At 39.1% G+C, this 23,933-nt stretch overlaps 1 protein-coding gene across 1 annotated transcript in view; it reads right to left on the bottom strand.

The window, feature by feature from the left end:
- The window catches only part of FDX1 (ferredoxin 1), a 33,186-nt gene extending 14,568 nt beyond the window's left edge, over positions 1-18,618 (bottom strand). The window contains exons 1-2 of the mRNA XM_055547838.1: positions 18,227-18,618; positions 12,421-12,545 (exon numbers count right to left, since the gene is read on the bottom strand). Coding sequence (XP_055403813.1) covers positions 12,421-12,545; positions 18,227-18,405 — 304 coding nt within the window. The 5' untranslated portion in view covers positions 18,406-18,618. The remainder of the gene's footprint in view (positions 1-12,420; positions 12,546-18,226) is intronic.
- Between the last annotated feature and the right edge of the window lie 5,315 nt (positions 18,619-23,933).

The following is a 23,933-nucleotide window of genomic DNA, read 5'->3' as shown; positions in this document are numbered from 1 at the left end:
TAAAAACAGACACACAGATTAACGGAACAGAATAGACAGCCCAGAAAACAACCCACCCATCCATGGTCAATTACTCTATGACAAAGGAGGCAGTGATTTACAATGGAGAAGAGAGTCTCTTCATTAAATAGTGCTGGGAAAATGCTATTACATATAAAAGAATGAAATTAGAACAATTCTCGAACACCATAGATAAAAATGAACTCAAAATGGAGACAACACAGTCTCTTCAGTAAATGGTACTGGGAAAACTGACTATTAAATGTAAAAGAATGAAACCAGAACATTCTCTAACACCATATACAAAAATAAACTTAAAATGGATTAAAGACCTAACTGTAAAACCTGAAACAATGAAATTCCTAGAAAAAAACAGAATATTCTTCGACATCATAGCAATATTTTTTTTTGATCTGTCTAATAAAGCAAAGGACATGAAAACAAAAATAAACAAATGGGACCTAATTAAACTTTAAAGCTTTTGCAGAGTTAAGAAAACCATTGACAAAATGAAAAGACAACCTACTGAACAGGAGAAAATATTTGGACACAACTAAGCGACTTTCACAAGATATGAAGACAACCTAAGTGTATGCCTATGGATGAATGAGTAAGATATTATACATACACCACACACACACACACACACAATTGAGTATTATTCAGCAATAAAACAGAAGAAAATCCTGGCACTTGTGAGACAAGAATAAACCTTGAGATATTATGCTAAGTTGAAATAAGTAAGACAGAGAAAGACAAAAACAGTACGATCTCACTTATATGTAGAATCTAAAGTCAAATTCATAGAAACAGAGAGTGATGGCAGGGGCTAAAGGAAATGGGGAGAGTTGTCAAAGGGTGTAAACTTTCAGCTTTAAGATGAACAGGGTCTGGGGATCTACTGTAAAACATGGTGACTATAGATACAACACTGTGTTATATATTTGACATTTGCTGAGAGTAATCCTAAATGTTTTAACCACCAAAAAATAGGAATGATGTGAGGTTAACCCTATTGTGATAATCATTTTACAACTGATATGTGTATCAAACCATTACATTGTACATCTTAAACTTACACAATGTTAGTTGTCAATTATATGTCAATAAAGCTAGGAAACAAAACCAATAGTGGTGATGGTTACATAACTGAATATGCTAAAAAAAAAACCAAAACACTGTATACTTTCAATGAGTAAACTATATGGTATGTGAATTAAATCTCAGTAAAGCTCTTTCAAAAAAAATCAACTAGATGTATTTTTTTTGCTATTATTAGACTGTCTTGCTTACTGTAACATCAAGTTTTAGTATCTGTACTACACATACTTCTTCCAACTTTATCCTTCTCTTCTAAAACTGGCTGTTGTAGTTCCTTTGTTTTTCTGTAAAAAGTTCAGAATCGCTTGTTTGTATCTACAAAAAATGCTGCTGAGATTTTAACAGGAAATGTAACAAATCTTATAGCAATAAAAACTGACATCTTTACTATGCTGTCTTCCAATTCATGAATATAGTATGTCTCTCAACTACTTAAGTCTTTGCTTTCTTTCATCAGTTTTATAATTTTCAAGATATTGATGTTATATTGTGTTAAACCTAAAAATTTCATTTGGGGTAGGTATTGTAAATGTTCTTTTAAAAAACTTTTTTGGTTCCCAACTATTCATGCTGGTATACAGAAATACAATTGATTTTCATGTGTTGATCACATACTAGGACCTTGCTAAACTCACTTAGGTCTAAGTTTTTTTTTTAAGATTCCTTGTGATTTTCTATGTAAAGAGCCATCTAAAAACCTTTTAAATCAGTATGCCTTTGATTTTTTTTGTTTGTTTGTTTCATTACATAGACTAAGACTTTCATCATGATGTTATAAGATGGTAAGAACAGACATCCTAAGCTTGTTCCTAATCTTAGGAGAAAGGCATTTCATCCTTCACTATTAGGCATGAGGTCAGCTGTAGGTTTTCGTAGATACCTTTATCAGCACCGGATCTACACAAGAGCTGATCTGGCACTGCCCACTTGTCTTCAGTTAAAATGCAGGAGCTGCCACCAATTCTGTATCCTATTTGACACCAAGTTCATGTCCTTACTGACCATCCCTGCAGCTCCAAACTCCACTAAAACCACAACCCAAACTGCACATGCTACAGGCAAGAACAAAGTGAATGACGCTCCCCTTGGGCTTCATCTTCTAACTTTTCTTCCGCATTATAGAATTGCCAGGTTCCTATCCACCGTGAAATCACCAGCATTGAAAATCAGCAGTAAATATATTCCTACTACCAAACTGGGATGCAAAGGGGAGTTCCTATAGCATATGAGGGGGTACGTGCATTGTGCATATGCAGTAGGTGAGCCCAAGGAGTTTAGAAGTTCTTGATCTAGTATTAAAAGTTAGACATTAAAATGCAGTCTCTCATAGAAACCAGGGTATAAATGGTTAGTTAGCTATTAAGTTAGTTCTGTGAGTTGGCCTGAAAATTTAGCCATCATGTGTAACAGTATTTCCATGGGAAAACAAATTCCAAATGCTAAGAAGCTGACTGAAAATCAATCTGGTGAACAAAACCTATCCCAAGAATGAAAAGTGTTTGTTGTTTTTTATGCTAATCACATACAATAGGGAACAAGTCCACAAAACAGTGGGAGACAACTTATCAAACAAAAAAGGATACACAAGCAGCAGCTACTATAGAAACTTCAATCTAAAAATGATAATCTAAAATAAATTTTAAAAGTTAAAATGATAGCTGATCAAAATATGGGTACATTGATACAATAATACATGTGGAGAGATGGGAACTGAAAGTACAAGTTATGTGACTTATACACAATCCCAAAGTAGTACTGACAACTGTTGGTTTTAAGTGTCTTTGTAAGTGGTTGGCTATATAAAAGTAAATTAATAGATAAATTGTGTAGATATGTGTGTGTATATACACATGTATATTTGTATCTATATACTTATATATACAGATACATACAATATATTAAACATAACATGATCACATTTTATGAGGAATACATTCTCAAAGATTTTGAAATTGTTAGAAGTCTCATAATTCGAGAGTTATATTCTCAATGAAACAAAATGGATTCTTATGGTCCATAAAGCTTTAATCTTCAAATCATTATTTTTGTTGCAAAATATACTTAAGTAGAACAAATATTTGAAGTGAAACTTTTCACACTACTATGTCCACCTTTCAAATAATCAGAAATACTCCATGCCTTACAACAGACGATAACCCGATATGACTCAGGGACACATTACAGCCTCGTGAGCCCGCGGCACCAACATTTTACCATCGTCCAATAACTGTCATGAACTTAAAGACATACACGGTTCAGTGCTGCCGTAATTTTGCTGGCATTTTGCCTAATAATTCAGAGTTCTTTCTCCTAAATTAGCAGTAATAGAAATTATGACAGGTTTTTGGCTTCCTTCACTGCATTCTGTCACATTTAACTTCTGTTCCAAAATAATTCATTTTCAGATGCATTTTTCAGCATTAACACTTAATGAATGCTTGGCTGAAACCGTCATAGGCTCTAAAATGACATTAAACTATAACCACAGTTTAAAATATCAGCACTACAGTCAACAAAAATCACACAGACATCAGATATCTGGAAACAGCACAGTTTACATGATACTGACAAAAGCTGACAGATATTGGCTTATAATTGTAAAAGGTATCAAAACAAATATACAATTTATAATTCACACAGTCTGCCAGCTTGAAATTATGGGATTCTTGACAAAAGTTTTGGGCTTCACAGTACTTCTGATTTTACTAGAGTAAGAAACTTAATATTATTAATCTGTACAATTTCAAATGTGTATAATTTTAAAATTATGTTAAGAATAAGTAAGATATTTTGTTAAGTAAGGTATTTTGTTTAGTAAGGCAAGGCTATTGGCTAATTTCAAGGCTGATGATGAATAAAACTTGTTTTTTGTTTTTAACAAGACTAATACTAAAGATTAAAATTCCTGTCATAAAAAACTAATTCCCAGAATAAGTTAGCTATCTGCAGACTACTACTCCTTTCATGTAACTTAAGAGTTTTCCACCAGGAATAGATTGTTTCATGGGTGTGTAAGCGTGTGTATGTCTGTAGCTTATATTATACTAAGAAAACTTGGAGCTCTATAATGATGCTGACAAGAAAGATTGCTAACCCCTTTCTCAAACAAAACTCCAGAGGACAGCTATGCTGGAATATTATATCCTAAAAATATGAAATGATACATAAATACTAAAACCTAATTTTCTAGAGTAAAGCTTTATTTCAGAGCCAGAAAGAATCAATTAACATGACATGAATAAATATTTATATGATCATTAGCAGGACCACGCAATTTGAATAATTTCCCTCAAAACAGTCACACAAAGGAAATACATAGTAAGAAAATATAAATAGTCTTGAGATAATAAAGGAGGTAAATTTGATCAGAGAGGTGTAACTGCCCCCTAGTGACAGAATACTATAATACTGAAAACTTAAAAGATCATCCAAGAAAACCTACATTAACATAAAAGTTGAAAATAAGAATTTTTATAAATTAATTGCTTCCAAAATTTACTTTTTACTCACTGATCCATTCATTACTTCACTTCATATAAGAATCACTTAATCCTTCAATACAGTCCCCAGGGAGAAAGATGCAGAAATAAACAAATACATAAATAGATTATGATGCGATGAAAGAAATGAACAGGATGCTGTGATGGAGAAAAACAGATTCAGGGTAATAAAAGAATTCCTATTTTGGACTGGGTGGTTGGGCAAAGTCCCTCTAAGGAAGTAACAAACTGAGACCAGAAAGATGAAAAGCAACACATAAAGGATTCTTCAGGAGGGAGAGGAAGTGTCCCAGGTAGAAAAAAATGTATTGTGTATATACAAAGTCTTCAAGCTAGAAATTCTAGGTGAGTTAAGCTCTTGATAAATGGCCAGTGTGGCCCAAGTGACAGAAAGAACAATGAGAAGTGGGAGAGAGGAGGAAGGGCAGAAGGAGCCAGGTAATGCAGAGGCTAGCATAAAGAATGTAGATTTTATCCTAAATGAAATGGGAATTTATTCATGGTTTTTAATCAGAGGATCTGTCTTATCTGTATTATGATGAATGACCCCAGCTGCTGGGTTCAAAAGCAGAAGTAGAGAAGTGCAGCTCCTGGAACACGTAACTGGCAACCCAGACAGTGACTGCAGAAATGGTGAGAACAGGACCCACTGGAGACAAACAGAGCACATCTGATAGGAACTGCTGACGGCCTCAAGGGAGAGGATGCGGAAGAAGAAAGAATAAAAGATGCTCTCCAGTTTCAGGTTTGAGCACCTGAGAGATGCTCACTGCTGATAGTCAAGATCCTTGGAACGGTAAGTTTAAATAAGGGGGGGAGGGGGGGCAGGGATCAAAAATCTGTTTAAATATGACAGCTTTTTTCAGTTCAGTTGCTCAGTCCTGTCTGATTCTTTGCAACCCCATGGACTGCAGCATGCCAGGCTTCCCTGTCCATCACCAACTCCCGGAGCTTGCTCAAACTCATGTCCATCGAGTCAGTGATGCCATCCAACCATCTCATCCTCTGTCGTCCCCTTCTCCTCCTGCCTTCAATCTTTCCCAGCATCAGGGTCTTTTCCAATGAGTCAGCACTTCGCATCAGGTGACCAAAGTATTGGAGCCTCAGCTACAGCATGAGTCCTTTCATTGAATATTTAGGACTGATTTCCTTTAGGATTGACTGGTTGGATCTCCTTGCAGTCCAAGGGAATCTCAAGAGTCTTCTCCAACACCACAGTTCAAAAGCATCAATTCTTTGGCGCTCAGCTTTCTTTATAGTCCAATTCTCACATTCATACATGATTACTGGAAAAACCATAGCTTTGACTAGACAGACCTTTGTTGGCAAAGTAATGTCTCTGTTCTTTAATATGCTGTCTAGGTTGGTATTAGCTTTTCTTCCAAGGAGCAAGTGTCTTTTAATTTCGTGGCTGAAGTCACCATCTGCAGTGATTTTGGAGTCCAAGAAAATAAAGTCTGTCACTGTTTCCCCATCTATTTGCCATGAAGTGATGAGACCAGATGCCATGATCTTAGTTTTCTGAATGTTGAGTCTTAAACCAACTTTTCACTCTCCTCTTTCACTTTCATCAAGAGGCTCCAAGAAAAGATATAAAGTAGGAAGTTGTGCAGTTTCCAAGAAAAGAATTAAATAGGAAGTTGAATCTGTAAGTCCAGGGCTCAGAGGGACACTGTGAGCTAACAACACACAGTCTATGGACACCTAGATGGGATTTAACATCACAGAAGGGATAAGATCACCCAGAGAGAAATCGTACAGACACTCTGAACTAGGCCAACCTCAGCTGTGTACAGTGTTCACCTGTTGAGTAAGACTAGAACAAGGGCAATATTTAAAGCATCTCCTGTATTCAGCTTTAGAAATGAATGAAATAGTTGGCCCTGCATACCTGCCAAGTCGCTTCAGTCATGTCCGACTCTCTGCGACCCTATGCACTATACCCTGCCAAGCTCCTCTGTCCATGGGATTCTCCAGAGAAAAATACTGGAGTGGGTTGCCATTTCCTTCTCCAGGGGATCTTCCCGACCCAGGGATCAAACCTGCCTCTTTTATGTCTCCTGCATTGGCAGGTGGGTTCTTTACCAATAGCTCCACCTGGGACACATAGTTGTCCCTTACAGTGTTGTTATAATCTCTTCTTTGTAAACATGGTAGTTCAGACTTCTTGATTTCATTTCTTCCATTTTTATTCTAGAAAGTGACTTAGGCTTAACTCTTATCTTTTGTGAACCTAGTTTAGCTTATCTCAAATTTATATTTACATCCCAAAATTCTGGACACATTAGGATCCTTGATCTTTAAAGTATCTCTTCTATGTCCATGTAAACAAATGCAGAATTCTTACTGAATTACTAAAGACTGTGTTGGCATTAAACTTTCGGTACTTTTAGGAAACTAGGGGGAAAAGGACTCTTTCAGTGTTTATCTCTGTGTGTTAAGACTATAGGAAGTTACAATTTTTTAATGTGTTTTTAAAATTTGTTATAATGAACAATGAACCTGTAGTAATAACTATGCTAACAAGAATAGCTAACATTAATTTAGCCTTGCTTAGATAAACTCATTTGATCTCTATAGCAACCTTACAAAGTACTTAAGTACTAACATTATTCCTATATCACCCTTAAGGGGACAAGGTATGAAGAGGTTAGAGATCTAACCGAAGGTCACAAAGGTGACAAAGTGACAGAGCTGGGAAACAAACACAGGCGGGAACTCCACTCTTAACATTCCAGCCAACAGCTTTCCAAAAAGAAAATATATATATTTTAAATTGTGACTCATTGTATGAGTCCCATTTTACATTACAACCTGGTATACATATACTTTGTAAAATAGCTAAACAAGCATTTCATGGAATAATACAAAAGATGGTGTTTTTATATTTTCTTTTTAATTACTTTAACTGCTGAGAGCTACTAAACTGATTATATGACTAATGGTTGCAAACTGCAATGTGAAAAACAGTGTTATTGCAATATATAGTCATGAATGATGAAAGAAAAAATACTTTAAAAAAATTTAAAGTACTTTCAAGTATTAAGGTCTAAATATGCTTTTATTTCAAAGAAATGGAAAGCAACTCATGAAAATTATCTACTGTAATAAAGTATTTTACATTATTTTGAGAAAAATGTAACTCCGTGTAAAACAGAGGTTAAGAGCCTTTCAAATAAATGTTTAAAATTAATTTTCATTAGTTTTTTTGGTCAAACAGCACATTTAAAGAGCCTTTGCTAATGGCTAAAAATAAATAATACCTCATCAGAAAAGCAGGCAAATAATTTGAGCAATTAATAAAACAAATTTTACTAAGTAATTCTTTCCCTAGGAATTTACCACAAGGAAATGACAGAACACAAACACAGAAAAGTATTCTTGGGGATGTTCACCTTAAGGGTATTTGTAATAGCTGAAAAATGGAAGCTACCTAAATGTTCAAAGAAAGAAATGGATTAAATATACCATGGAATTAAAAGCTTCCCTCCTGCTTCCCTCCTACCAGTAGGTAACCACTGATTATTTGTTTTCAAGACTCCTTCCACAGTTTTGTTTTGTTTTTTTAATGGAGTAATATAGTATCCCCTTGCATGACTAAATATGTCTTCTATCAATGGGCATTTGCTTCTTTCAAATCTTTTGCTCTCACAAATAACTCTGGAGTAAAGGGTCTAGTATATATGTATTTTCATAAAGCTGAGATTGAAGCTGTGGAGAAATGTATAGAAACAGATTTACTGGATCACAGCCTTCACATTAGCCGTTCCAGAACACAAAAGATTAGCTTTCTCAAGAACAGCAAAAACGTTCTATACTTCTTTAATGAACCCTCACACCCAGTGGTAACAAAGTCCACACATAGTGATGTACAAAGGCCAAAGATCATCCCCACATACCATAAGCTCTCTGAACTTTGGTAACAGCTGATTCAACATTTTGTCTAGTAAGTCTAATAGCTGGGACTCCTCGGGGACAGCTATTGACTGCTTTTCTTCCTGAGTATGGGCCATACTTTCCTGTTTTCTTAGGCATCTTGAATTTTTTATTGCAAAGTAGAATAATATAATATGGCAACTCTGGAAATCAGGGCTCACCACTGTCTCCCCTAGGTTTGTTGCTGCGGCTGGCTTTTTGGCGGTTGTTCTTGCAGCTATTTATTTCTTTAGTGACTTTCCCAAACTAACTCTGAGGTCTGTGGTCCCAGCAGCACGTGATCAGCGATGTCTCTGTTCAGTGAGCTTAGTGATCAGCTGAGATCACTATCTGGAGGTTTTCTTCAGGGCTTTGAACCAGTAAGGCTTCCACCCTCTGCTGAGGAGCTCAGTTCATGATTAGGCACACCTTCAACATTCAAGTACTCTGCATGTCTGTCTTGGCCTTCACCTGCATGAGAGCCTCAAGATCAGCCAGAGACGCACAGATGGGAGACTAAGGCCCTATCGGGTCTTTTCTGGGCATAAATACAGTCCTGCATTTGTGCATGGCCTTCAGATCCCCAAAGTATTTCAAAGCCATTTCATACAGACATTTCATTCCCCAGATTTTTCTTTTAGGCTTTCTGGCCAGGCTCCTGTTTGCTCCAAGAGGCATCACAGCCTCAGGCAGCAAAACTACAGGTCATTATTTCAGACGAAAGTCCAGAGCCTCCTCACAGAGCAATCTCTGAGGCAAATCGAATAACAACTCCTTGGAATGAAGCTTTTCTGGGAAGCTGCAAAATAAGTGATGACATTCTGGAGAACACTTCTGAGCAAGTCAAATCAGTTTGTTCCTCCAGTGGCTGCAAGGCTGCCAGTTTTTAAGGTTACTGCTGAACAGGGAAGAGGAGGAGAGCAGACCAAGTTAAAATACCATAAATTCTACTGTTCTTACCAACGTAGCCACTGTGCTAAGCACTTCACTTTCAATATACTACTTAATCTTCAACAATCCTATGATGTTAGAACTATTACAACCATATTTTACAGAAGAGGAAACTGAGGCATACAGATATAAAGCAGCTTGCTCCAGATATTATGGCTAGTAAGTGACAATGTTGGTTTATGAAGCACAATTTGTCTGATTCCAGGGTCTATTCTCAATTACACTGCAGTGTATTACTTTTCATTTGTGAGAGAACAATTCAGAGAAACCAAGCTTAGTCAACTAAGTGCTGCTGAATATGAACTCATGAGGGAACTCAATTATATATAAATTTTACAGAATATATATGGAATTACCCATGGGTTCTTTTCCATAAATCAGTCAATCTATGGTATGGATCTGAATCATGTGAATTCAAAAGGATATCTGCACAACTTCCCACTCTCCCTATACTATCAGGACATAACATATTTTAATATTTCTACAGATTTCTGAAACTCAATCCCAGCCAAGAACCACCGCTTTAGAGTAAGAAATTCCTTAAAACTAGAACTCGGAGAAGGCAATGGCACCCCACTCCAGTACTCTTGCCTGGAAAATCCCATGGATGGAGGAGCCTGGAAGGCTGCAGTCCATGGGGTCGCTGAGGGTCGGACACGACTGAGCGACTTCACTTTCACTTTTCACTTTCATGCATTGGAGAAGGAAATGGCAACCCACTCCAGTGTTCTTGCCTGGAGAATCCCAGGGACAGGGGAGCCTGGTGGGCTGTCATCTATGGGGTCGCATAGAGTCGGACACAACTGAAGTGACTTAGCAGCAAAACTAGAACTATAGCAACTATGTCATCACCTAATTTCTGTAACAAGCGTTCACAAAGGAAAGACACTTCTTAAGAGAAAAATGGTTTCTTACAGGAAAAAGCCAAAGTTTTGGAGTTATGAGAAACTTAGGCTTGAATTTTATAAGGCATTCTCACTTGTTACTGTATAATCCAGGGAACATTAAGTTTCTCTGAACTTTATTAGTTTCTTCACCTATAAACTGGAAGTTAAAAAAAAAAAAAAAAAAAACTGCCTCTTAGAGTTGTTAAAATAATAGATAACATATGCTGGAATATAGTAGGTCCAGTTATAGTTATCCCTGTAATTGACATTAGATTCAGAAATTTAGCAAATATTACTGAGTGCCAACTCTGGTTACCTGAGTGATAAGAGTCTTCCAAAAGCACACAATCTAATAAAGGGAAGGGACATTCTCTCTAAAAAAGAAAACTGAAATGAGTATTAACATATAGAAGTATATTTAATATATCATGGGGAAACGGAAGGGAAGAAATAATTCTGATCTGAAAAGAGCTCTTAAAAGTGCAATATGAACAGTCCCTTGAATGAAAAATAGTCAGATATGCTCCTTGGACCTGACTGCAGACTAGTGGTTCTCAAACTTTCGCATGCATCAAATCACATGGAGGGCTTGTTAAAATACACATTTCTGGGCCTATCCCAGACTTTCTGATTGAGGAAGTCTAGAGTGGGGCCTGAGAATGTGAATTTCCCAAGTGGCACTGATGGAACCCTCTTAGAGAACTACCATTCTAGACTACAGAGAATGCTCAAGCAAAACTGGCAAGTGACATACAGTGTATCCCTGAGCTCTAAGATGGCAGTTTCCTGGATATGGGCTTTCTGTGAGTGGTTAAGGAATAAGGTGAAAAGTCTAGGAGTGAAAATTTCCTAAACAAAACACTCCCTTAATAAGAAATAGATTAACTACCCTTTCAAGGAAGGTGAGTTGACATCCCTGACTGTATAGTGCATGCATGCTAGGTCACTTTAATCATGACCAACTCTCTGAGATCCCATGGACTGTAGCCAGCCAGGCTCCCCTGTCCATGGGAATCCCCAGGCAAGAAAACTGGAGAGGGTTGCCATGCCTTCCTCCAGGAGGCTTTCCCAACACAGGGATCAAACCTGTGTCTCGTAAGTCTCCTGCATTGGCAAGCAGGTTCTTTACCATTGGGAAGCCCACCTGAGCCACAGAGATCTTCAATGTATGGTGATGAATGCTATTTGGACTTACTGTGATCTGTACATCACTTTGCAGTACATACAAGTATCAAACCATTATGTTGTATGCCTGGAACTAATATGTCAACTACATCTCGATTAAAAAGTAGTAAGTAAAACAAAACTCACTTAAAACAAAAAGAATGCATAAGTTCAATGCAACTAAGAAAATACCAGTCTGGGAATTCCCTTGGCAGTCCAGTGGTTAGGACTCTTGGCACTTTTACTGCCAAGAGCCTGGGTTCAATCCTTGGTTGAGGAACTAAGATCCCATAGCCTCTGTAATATGACATTATGACATTTAGTATCTCAACCTGGTATTTTCCTTTTTGTTTTAATTTATTTAATTGGAGGCTAATTACAATATTGTGGTGGTTTTTGCCATACATTGACATGAATTAGCCATGTGTCCCCCATCCTGAACCCCCCTTCTACCTCCCTCTCCATCCCATCCCTCAGGGTCATCCCAGTGCACCAGCCCTGAGCATCCTGTCTCATGCATCAAACCTGGACTGGCGATCTGTTTCACATATGATAGTATTCATGTTTCAATGCTATTCTCTCAAATCACCCCACCCTCGCCTTCTCCCACAGAGTCCCTGGTATTTTTCAATTCCACACACTACTCCCAGCTTTGCATCACACATATAATCAATAAGGTAATGAGGCAACAGACTTTAGGGCATATAGCTAATTAAATGTTCAAAGAATAGAAACACGGTGTCACTCTTATTCTTCATAAGTGAGAATATAACACTAAAGCATCCTGAATTTTAATAGTTCACTTAGCATGCTATAGTTAAAATTCTTCAAAAAGAAAAAAACAAAGCTGAAACCTATTTAATAGTTTCACTTATACATTTTAAGGAATGTTCCATACTCACCAAAACCATCAATATCTAGATTATTTTCAACCACAACATCTAGCAGAGAATCACCAACTTTTCCTTTGGTTGTTAATGTTTCACCATCACGGTTTATAAAGTGGACTGTTATTTTATCTTCTGAGCTGGAAAAGGAAACAGTTCTTTATTACTTTCAGTAATTTCAACATACTTTAAAATAGTTGCTTGAAGAATCCGTAAGGTGAAATAATTAGGTTGTGTGTGGGTCTGTGTGCACGCAAATATGCTCCTTTATAGGATTTTCTTTTCTTTCTCAAGTTTATTTGGGAAGGAGACACCAGAAACCAGAGGTATAACTATCTACCCACCAACTGGAAGGGAAGTTCTGCCACCCTAAAGGAAATAGCGAGTACGCCACTATCAAGGCCACCTGAAGTATGTCTTCCCAGTGGTCACCATCAGTCACAGTGACATGAAATCATTAGCAATCATTATCACTTGTGAAGTCTGTTTTGCTCTCACACAGGTCCTCCAAAAACCAACATCTCTATGAATGTGTCCCTAAAAACTAGATGAGGGCTGTGGAGAGCTTTAAACACAAATCATCATGCTATTGATAAGGCAATTGTTATGCAAGTGTCTGACAAATACAGTCACCAAGAGGCAGCAGTTTGATAGCTTTGAGTAGCTGAACATTTCGTTTTGGTCGAAAACCAAAGGGACTAGGAAAGGGTTTTCTGTTTAAATCTGTGGGAAGATAAATATAACCCTCCTTATATTTTTCACTATTATAGGATATCTATCAGTCAGTCATCAGTCTGCTAACTTACTTACATTTCTTACCCTTCTCTCAAACATGAGTCCAAATTTTGGGAAAAGAAATCATACTATCAACTAATTGGTCATTTAAATTTTTACTTCATAATTGAAAAGATGTACTTCAGCTTAAAATAATTAATTGTAATTTTCACCACTCCCAATAGGCAGTCATAGTCCATCAAAGAAAACTTTGTTTAATGTAAGTAAAACCTAGAATTGTATAATTTCAGAGCTATAAATATCATACAAATTACCAAGTCCAGTCATGTCATTTCACAATAAAGGCAGCCTTATCAGATAATATCTTCCCTAATAACTCAAGGCCGAAAAAAAAAAGATTCTATTAAAAATTGATCAGAATTGTGTTGAGAAAGACAGAATGTCCCTTAAATGGGCCTGTACTCTCCAACTTCTTTTCACAGGGAAAAAAAATTGCTTGTGGCGGATTCATTTTGATATTTGGCAAAACTAATACAATTATATAAAGTTTAAAAATAAAATAAAATTTAAAAATAAATAAATTAATTAATTAAAAAAAATAAAATAAAATAAAGCAAGTATTCCCAAACATGCATGATTTTCAACTAGGCAACTGGCATTTTTTCAAAGAAGAATGACCAAGAATGAAGATACTCTGGAGGCAGGGAGACCTCGTTGGAGGTTATGAAAGGGCATAAATGAAGCAACAGTGTAGGAGATACTAATTTAAGAGATATTCAGGAGGCAGAATTAAAAGGTTCTGGAGAGGGAGGAAGTAATGCTGAAATTTCTTGCCTGGGCCATGGGGAATACAGGTTAACTGAGGATTAACTGAGGAGGAAAAGGAGTTTTGGGGAAGATCGGAAATGAGTTCAAGTTTAGATGTGTTTGATTTAATAATAGAAAAAAACATATGCTTCAACACGTTTGAACCTTGAAAACATTTACACTCAAGTTATATAAGCCTGGTTATATATATATTAATACATAAATTTCCCAGGAAAGGCAAATTATAAAGACAGACAGCAGATGAGTGGTTGCCTGGGACTAGGGTTGGACATGGGGACCAACTGTAAAATGTCAAACTGTCTGGTGAAACGAAATTGTTCCAGCGCTGGATTGTGTTTATGGCTGGACAAATCTAAGACATGGTAATGGCTGCAGAACCCTAAAGATTTGCTAAAAAAAATCACTGAATTTTATATTTATCAGTATATTTTATGATTTATGTTATACCGCAAATAAATGTTTTCCTAATTCTATCCAAAGTTAAGATATGCTTAAGCTAAAGATAGAAAATTGATGTGTCAACACTAGTGATTATTAAATCGTTTAAATCATTAAATTGTTAAATCTAGAAAAATCTTTATTCCCAGTTTACTAAACTGTGTACTATTATCAGAAATAAAACTTATCTTGAACATAAAAATAATAATAGAAAAAACAAAGGTCCAAAAGCCAAAGGGAAATATATGTTTGAGACCCACAGACGTCTAGAGATTTGACATAAAAAAACACCTGGTACACTAAGCGACAGTAAGTACAACAGAAAGATTTCCATAGTTTACCCACACTTCTGAAGGCTGGACGTTTGGGGACTGCTGCTCTTCTGGGGCACCCTAGAGCCTAAGCTTTGTTATTGTTGTTTAGTCACTAAGTTGTGTCCATGGACTATAGCCCTCCAGGCTCCTCTGCCCATAGGATTTCCCAGGCAAGAATACTGGAGTGGGTTGCCATTTCCTTCTCCGGGGAATCTTCCTGACCCAGGGATCCAACCCATGTCTCCTGCATTGGCAGGCGAATTCTTGACCACTGAGTCACCAGAGAAGCCAACAGCAAAGGAATTTCAACTCTGACACCAGATTCCTCTTCTTTAAAATCAGGGTATCATTTATCTCATAGTTTTGGTAACATATGGAAAATTCCTAACAGAGTAGAGCTCAACAAACACTGATTGATAACTTTTATTTAAAGTCCCAGTCCTTTTGCTGCTAAGGGGCCTGAACTGCTGCTACATATTAAAGGTGTGCATGCTAAGTTGCTTCAGTCATGTTCAACTCTTTGCACCCTATGGACTGCAGCCCGCGAGACTCCTCTGTTTATAGATTCTCCAGGCAAGAATACTGGAGTGGCTTGCCATGCCCTCCCTCCAGAGGACCTTCCCGAACTAAGGAAAGAATCCATTAAAGGTGTTCAGCCCCAGAAAAAAACTGCAGAATTAAGAGTAATCATAGGTTTACCAAAGGACAGCAGAGAAAGCAGAAATGAGAGTAAAAGTAATTGTGCAGTTGAGAAAGTATGGAATACAAGAGTCAGAAGACATAAATTCCAGCCCTGGTTCCAACGTACTCATTAGGTGACCATGGGTAAGTGGCAATAACGGTGACTTCACTAAGCTGCCGAGAGAATTAAAGGAGAGAAAGTTTGTGGAAACATTTTATTCCCTAAAAAGCATCATACATGTGTACTTTACTCACCTAACTTTATTCATTTTTAACAATTGGTACTGATGGGTTTTGCAGATTTCTCTTCCCCAATTTTAAGAACTAGCAAAAAGTTTTTAGCTATTCCCCAGAAGATCAAGATTTCAAGTACTGGAAAATAACTATGATCCCTCTAAATCCTCTATCATCATCAATATATCAACCAGCACCACAAACAACTACTTCCTTCAACTGTTAGCCTTTATGCACCACGCACTGCCATTTATTCTGTTCAGCCACAGCAGATATCTCAACCAAGTTGTCAGTGGCTGTTGTGGTAAAGCTCTTAACCGACTTCTGACAGACAGGGGAGTTATGGCTGCTGACGCTCACCCTTTCACTACCTGGGGCGGCCTGGGACAGACAGTCCAAGAAAAGGGCCCCATCTAGAGCGCCCCACTTCCACAGCCACCTTAACTCTTCCAAATGACCCTACGGGCTAAAGAATTATCAACTCTAATGGTGCTCAAAAAACAAACAAAAACTATGTGAGTTCTAGTCCCAGTTTTGCCTGCTACTTAATATAAAATTTTTATTCTCATTTATCTACTTTCCCTGCCTCAGGAGATTTTCTTAAGGATCAAGTGAAATAATACACGTGAAAGCCCTTTGCAACCTAAATCACTACAACATGTAAAGTACTAGGACAGGGTATTTTGGAGTTAAAGTTTTTTGACTCTCAGTTACTGAAAGCTTACTTACATGTTAAACTTCAAAGTCAGAACTACAGCCTCTAGACTGCTCTGTCCAATTAAACTTGAGCAATAACAGAGATATTCTATAGCTGTATATAACTGATGTCCCAGACAGTAGCTACTAGCTATGTGAGGTTATTCAGTATTTGAAATGTGGCCACTGGAACTGGGAAACTGATTCTTTAATTTTATTCAACTTTAATTATCTTAAATGGCTACATGTGGTTACTGGTGACCATACTGGATAGCCTGGGAAATTTAGTTGCAGCTCCAAAGTCTGCGATGGCACAGACCATCAACAGAAACTGTGCCAATGGGGCGGAAAGTAGGTTTAAGACGGAACAAAACAGATGTGCTTCCCTTTAAGACAACCTGATATACCAAATCAAACAGTAACTTGGAGGAGATAATTCCCACTCACGAAAACACTCATTTTCCTTTAAATATGTTACATAAATGTGTTCAATAAGAGTCCCAATTTATACACAATTTTTCAAGAAAGCAACCAACGTAGAAAATAAGGCATCCAGGTAGATGGACGTCAAAGACAGGAAAGTAACAAATAACCCCATCTTGCCTTAACAAATAACCCCAGCTCGCCTTCCCCATTATCTCCTTCACAGTTCATGCAACAAAAATTTAGTGAGCACCCACTACCTCACAGATTAAGGGGGAAAAGATGAGTAGGTCCCACACCCTATTCTCAGGAACTTCACAAAAAAGAAACTAGAGAGGAACACAAAGCCAGCTGTTTTTCCCTGCTTCCTACTACAGGACAGCATGTCAGAGAGCTGTTCAGAGACCTATATTATATTAAGGCTCCATCCACCACAGTGCTATACTCTGAAATTATGAGTTCATCTCTATTGTATCTAAAGAGGATTGTGTCTTTAAGAAACAAATCTACCCAAGAATATAAAACTGCAACATATTCTGGGCAAATTTTTTTTCACATCTCTTTCGACATTTAGTACACAAAACTCAACGCTGTGGGCTTAGGAGGCGGCTGAGGCTAACAGGTGGGATTTACTGAGCCCCCCAGACTCCTTGCAATATGTGTATGCTCTTATTTGTTTCTTTAAATAATCCTGTGAGGCCTACACGACTCTTATCCCCCAGTTACAGACATTAGACAAACTGGATAATAAGTGTCAAAGCCCAGTTTAAAACCTTGGCTTGCCAGTCCAACACAGGGCACTTTTTATGCGACAGCAACCAGAAGGAGTGGAGAAGGGCATGGCATCCTACTCCAGTATTCTTGCCTAGAGAATCCGACGGACAGTGGAGCCTAGTGGGCAACAGTCCATGGGGTCGCAACGACTTGGACACGCCTGAAGCGACTTAGCACGCACCAGGGGGAGCACACAGGGAAGCTCGGGGACAAGCGGGTGTACCCTAAATGGACAAGAACTTGGAGACAGAACGTTTCCAGAGCCGGCAGGAGGAAGAGAGCCCAGAAGAAAGCCCTGGCCGCGACACAAACTGGGCGCGAGGTTCACCCCGGTCTCCGGCAGGGCGAAGGTTAGATCCAAGCCAAACAGCACGGGGAACCAGCAGCAGCAAAGTGCCAGCTTTCCCAAGGGCACAGGAGGCGCTGGGACAGGGAAATCGGGGGTCCCAGGCCCCCGTTCCCCGCCAAGCGTCGATGGACCTGAGAAGCAACTTGGCAACCGGACAAGGAGGAAGCGACCGCACGGGACGACCACCCCGGGGACATGGAGAAGGCAGCGGGGCTGGGCTTGTGGCCCGCAGACCGGCGCCCGGGAGAGGACGACAAACCTGGAAACCTCTGGAGGCGACGGAGGCGCCGCCACCAGAGGACCCACGAGCTCGGCGCGCCCTCGCGCGCGCCCCCCGCGCGCGCCTCACCTGCTCTGCGCTCGCCCCGATACGCTCAGCGTCCGCGTCGCCGCTGCGCCGCCGCCCAGGCCAGGCCCTCGGCTCCCGCGGAAGCCGCCGGCTCCCGCGCGCGGTCGTGCGAGAAGCCGCCACCGGCCGGCCGTGTCGCCGAGGGCGGCGGAGGCGACGCGCAGGAGGCGGGCGGCCATAGCCTGTCGGGGAACTACGGGAGGCGACGCAGGCCGCACAGCAGCGGCTGCGGGGCAGACTCAGCGAGTACGGGCGGGCTGAAGCCGCGCGGGTCTGCGGAGAGAAGAGAGGCGCAGAGAGGCGCAGCGGACTCTCAGGGCCGGGGTTCCCTTCAGGGCCTGCTGCGTTAGCCACCGGGGCCCCGCGCGCCTTCCGGGTGACTATAAGGCCCGCACGCCTGAGCGCAGCCCCGCCCCCTGCCGGCGCTCCGCCCCGCCCCCTGGCCCTGGCTTTAGGGGCGGGGCTCCGCGCCTCTTTTTACGTACTGACCAGGTTTTGTCTTGATCTTGCTGCTTCGTTGGCATCTAGGGTCCCCAAGTGAGAACATTAAATTTTAAAAGATAGCAAAACGTCTGACGAAAAGATACAATAAAACAATCCCCAGTTAACTATACCGCTCTTTTTTTTTCTGCACCTCCTTCTCCTGTCTATTAAAAAAAAGTGGGAGATGGCCATCTTGGAGTTCAAAAACTAGAAAAGAGAATTACAACAGTTGTTTAAAAAGGACTGTAGGAAATTTCAACATGCTAATAGGCAAACACAAAGAAGAATAAAGAAGAATAACTGTGACAATAAAGTTATAAATAATCACAGTAATGAATGAACAAGGATACTGGAGAAGGCAAGTGATGTTCCCAGACTTGGAGTGGCAAATAAATGCTCGTTGAGCAGCTGAAATCCACGAGCATGAACAGGAAACTTTGATGAACTGAGAGCTTTTTAAAAGAGTTTTACAAAACCAGGAAGATGAATTTAAAAATACACTTCATCGTGGTTAATACGTTGTGGGGAACGCATGGGCTTTGAGGTCAGAAATAGCGATGTTCAAATCCAAGGTCTACCACTTTTAAGCTCTTGAGACCTTGGATAAATTACTCTCTTAGAGGATCAGAATCCCCAGAACAGTTTTACGTGGATAAGATGTTCCATCCTTCAGGGCCAGCCTGAGGGTTAGACAAACTAACCCGCACTATGGGGTAAGGATGGGATAGTGCGTCACAAAGAGCCATAACTCTTCCTGGGCCTTCCTGCCTAAGGCTACTCTTTAAAGGTTAAAGTCACGTGGCTCTTGCAAATATGCTAAACACAAGAAAAGATACTTTAAAGAATACCCAGAACAAGAAAGTATAGGCCTAAGGAAAGCCTCTCTGGAGACAATGTACGGTGAGTATTGAACCAGAGGGCAGAGAGACCCGCAGTCTATCAGCTCCTGAATTGCCTCAATCTTCCGATAAAGAGAAAGACCTTCAAGTTGAACCGTTCTCAGAAAACCCTGAGAGTAGCCTGGGAGAGGAGGTTGCTTAAAAAAACAGTTAATCATTTTTTTAAGATGAAATCTCCAAGGTCAGATGAATTACTTGTAGGAGAAGAAATGGAAACGAACAAATGCTCCAGAAACTTCTCAGGCCTCCTGTAAATCCAGCTTCAGCTCTGCTGAGGCACTTACAGATTTCTGCTTTGTGGAGTTTTTGTTTGTATACATACTTCCTTTTAGTAGCCCCCATGCTTCCAGGGCCATGGCCTTGAGCATATCAGGGTTTCAATAAGTATCTGTAAATAAATGAATAGTATAATCTCCATTAGTAATCATCAGAATTCATGAATCATGTGCAGGAAGATTCAAGAAGAAAAAAAAAAGTTTTCCAGATTTTCAAAGGGCAGTAAGGGTAGATTCCGAAAATCACAGACATGCAGATTCAGCAGTATTCCAAAGGGAATTTATAAACATAGGTTCATAAACAGAGATTAAAAAGTAATATGGAATTACTGAGGACAAGCTTTTGCTGATGTATTTATCTAAAACTCCCACTGTCCCATCTGTCACTCCTGTCAAAATCCGCCTGTATTCTGAAAGTGTGAAAGTGAAAGTCTCTCAGTTGTGTCTGACTCTTCCTGACCCATGGACTATATAGTCCACAGAGTTCTCCAGGCCAGAATACTGGAGTGAGTAGCTAATCCCTTCTCCAGGGGAATCTTCCCAACCCAGGGCTCAGACCCAGGTCTCCTGCATTGTAAGCAGATTCTTTACCAGCTGAGCCACAAGGGAAGCTCAAGAATACTGAAGTGGGTAGCCTATCCCTTCACTCATCTCATATTTGATCTTTCCCATGACGTCATAGCTACTAATCGCAAAAGATCATCCCTCCCTCTGCTAAATGCCTGAGACCTTTGTTTATTCCTGGAAACTTTATGGTCCCCATTGTTTCAAATAGGATACTGTTCATGAAAGTGTGTTGTAAACTGTAAAGTGTTACAAAAATTCTGGTTCAGTGTTTATTGAGCACCTACTCTGAGCTTCAGGGTACCATGTGCTCTATCATAAATACTTTGTATAGCTCCTCTAGAGTGAAAGTATCAAAAGTAGGAAGGCTGTCTTAATCATCTTCATATTCCCAGCACCTGGCATAGTGCCTGGCACAAAAGCAACCATTTAATAGTATCTTTGTTAAGAACTGTGTTACAGACTTTCACAATGTTTTAAAATTAAAGTGTCCTTGATTTACAATGTTATGTTTCAGGTATTCACCAAAGTGATTCAGTTACTTTTTTTTTTTTCAGAGTATTTTCCACCATATGTTATTACAAGATACTGAATATAGTTCCCTTTACTACACAATAAATCCTTTTTGCTTATCTATTTTATGTATAGTAGTTTGTATCTGTTAATACCATACTATTTATCCCACCCACTTTCCTCTTTGGTAACCATAAGATTGTTTTCTATGTCTGTCAGTCTGTTTCTATTTTGTATATAGATTCATTGGTGTTACTTTTTATATTCCACCTATAAGTGATATCACATAACTCTTGTCTTTGTCTGTCTGTCTTACTTCACTAAGTATAATAAACTCTAGGTCCATCCATGTTGCTGAAAATAACAATATTTCATTCTTATTTGTGGCTGAGTAATATATACACCAGCATCAGCCCCATGGCCAGACCACAGGACCCGATCAGCACCAGGGACTCAGTGCTGGCAACGCAAGGCACCTATAGAATGCTGTACATGTTGATGCCTGGCGCCATCTGCATGCAGTATTGGGGGAACCTCGGCACGACCCCACTCGAGATGACTGATACCCCTCCCCTTCTAGCCCTAGAATGCCCACCAGTGATGTCTATAATACTTATCTCACATCTTAAGCCACTTGTCTTTTGATGAGCACTTGGATTGTTATGTCTTGGCTGTTGTAAATAGTGCTATGAACATGTATGTTTTTGAATTTGAGTTTTCATCTTTTCTGGGTATAGACTCAAGAGTGGGATTTCTGGGTTATATGATAGCTCTCTTTTAGTTTTTTAAGGAAACTCCATACTGTTTTCCATAATGGCTGTAGCAATTAACATTCCCATCAACATTATAGGAAAGTTCCCTTTTCTCCACACCCTCTCCAGCATTTATTTGTAGACTTTTTGATAATAGCTATTCTGACAGGATTGAATTGGTATTGCATTGTGGGTTTGATTTGCATTTCTCTAATAGTTAATATTGTTGATCATCTTTTCATATGCCTGTTGGCCATCTACATGTCTTCCTTGGAGAAAAGTGTTTATAGATCTTCTGCTCATTTTTTGTTTGAATTGTTTGTTTTTTTGATATTGAAGTATAAGAGCTGTTTGTTAGAAATTAAGCCCTTGTCTGTTGCATCTTTTGCAAATATTCTCTCCATTCCATAGATTGTCTTTTCATGTTGTTGATGGGGTATTTTTGCTGAGGAAAAGCTTTTACATTTTATTAGGTCCCATTTGTTTGGTGGCACTAGTGGTAAAGATTCTGCCTGCCAATGAAGTAGACACAAGAGATACCAGTCAATCTCTGGGTTGGGAAGATCCCCTGGAGAAGGGAATGGCTAATCACGCCAGTATTCTTGTCTGTAAAATCCCATGGACAGAGGAGCCTGGCGGGCTACAGTCCATGTGGTCACAAAGAGTCAGACATAACTGAGCAAGAAACAGGACATATTTATTTTTACTCTTATTTTCTTTGCCTTGCAAGACTGAGCTATGAAAATATTGCTACAATTTACATCAGAGAATGTTTTGCCAGTGTTCTCTTCTAGGAGTTTTATGGTATCATATCTTATGGTGGTGGTGGTAGTTTAGTCGCTAAGTTGTGTCCGACTCTTGCGATCGTTGCCTGTCAGACTCCTCTGTCCATGGGTTTCTCCAGGCAAGAATACTGAAATGAGTTGCCATTTCCTTCTCCAGGGGATCTTCCTGACCCAGGAATTGAACCTGGGTCTCCTGCATTGCAGGCAGATGATTTACCAACTGAGCTATGAGGTCTTTAAACCATTTTGAATTTATTTTTGTATATGATGTGAAGGAGTGTTCTAATTTCACTTGTTTACATGTGACTATCCAGATTTCCCAAAACCATTTATTGAAAATCTGTCTTTTCTCCATTGTATAGTCTTACCTTCTTTGTCATAGGTTAATTGACCATAGGTATGTGGGTTTATTTCTGGGTCTCTATTCTCTTCCATAGAAGATCTATATGTCTGTTTTGAGCCAATACCGTACTGTTTTGATTACTGTAGCTTTGTAGTATAGTCTGAAGTTTGGAAGGGTTACACCCCTAGTTTTGTTCTTTATTCCTCAAGACTGCTTGGACAATTCTAGGGCTTTTATGATTCCATATAAATTTTAGGGTTATTTGTTCTAGAAACTTTCATAATTTTTATGTCATACCATTAGCTCAGCAACCCTGTAGAGAAGACATAAATATTTACTGACATTAGCAGTGTGAAAAATCATGATGCTAGTGCTGAAGACACAGCAGTGAACAAAACAATCCCTACCCTCTTATTTTACAGATGAGCAAACTGAAGTACACAGTGGTTGTGACTTTCTTAGAATTATACTGCTATTAAGTTGTGAATCTAAAATTTAAATCCAGGTCTTCCTGGTCCCAAGTCTGGGGCATAAGCCTAAGAAATGACCATTTTATTATATATATTTACACATAAAATTTTATTATTATATTATTGTACATTATATTATTATGAATATATTTATATCACACATATTTTTCACATCTATATTCAATAGTAGATGCTTTAGAGGCTATGCAATCCATATAATTTAGAAATAGGATCAGAAATTAGCATTACCTAAAATTTTAAAAAGAAGTATGAAATTAAGCTAAGTATATTTCACTCCCAAGAAATTACTCCACCCCCAGTGATTTATTAATATGGCTGATAAAATTGGTGAATTTCCTAACTTTAAATTAAATCACCAGTATGTAAATAAATTGCTATCTTTGTCTTAATTGATCTTCCTGTCTGCAGTTAGCATCCATCATACTCCCTGGCTCAGATGGTAAAAAACTGCCTGCAGTGCAGGAGACCTGGGTTCAATCCCTGGGTGGGGAAGATCCCCTGGAGTAGGAAATGGTAACCCACTCCAGTATTCTTGCCTGGAGAATTCCATGGACAGAGGAGCCTGGCAGTCTACAGTCCATGGGGTTGCAGTTGGACAAGAC

Source organism: Bubalus kerabau, chromosome 15, assembly GCF_029407905.1.
Source record: "Bubalus kerabau isolate K-KA32 ecotype Philippines breed swamp buffalo chromosome 15, PCC_UOA_SB_1v2, whole genome shotgun sequence".
NCBI classification, from domain to species: Eukaryota; Metazoa; Chordata; class Mammalia; order Artiodactyla; family Bovidae; genus Bubalus; species Bubalus kerabau.
Note: the sequence above shows the minus strand (reverse complement) of the source record. Positions and strands in the feature narration are given on the sequence as shown.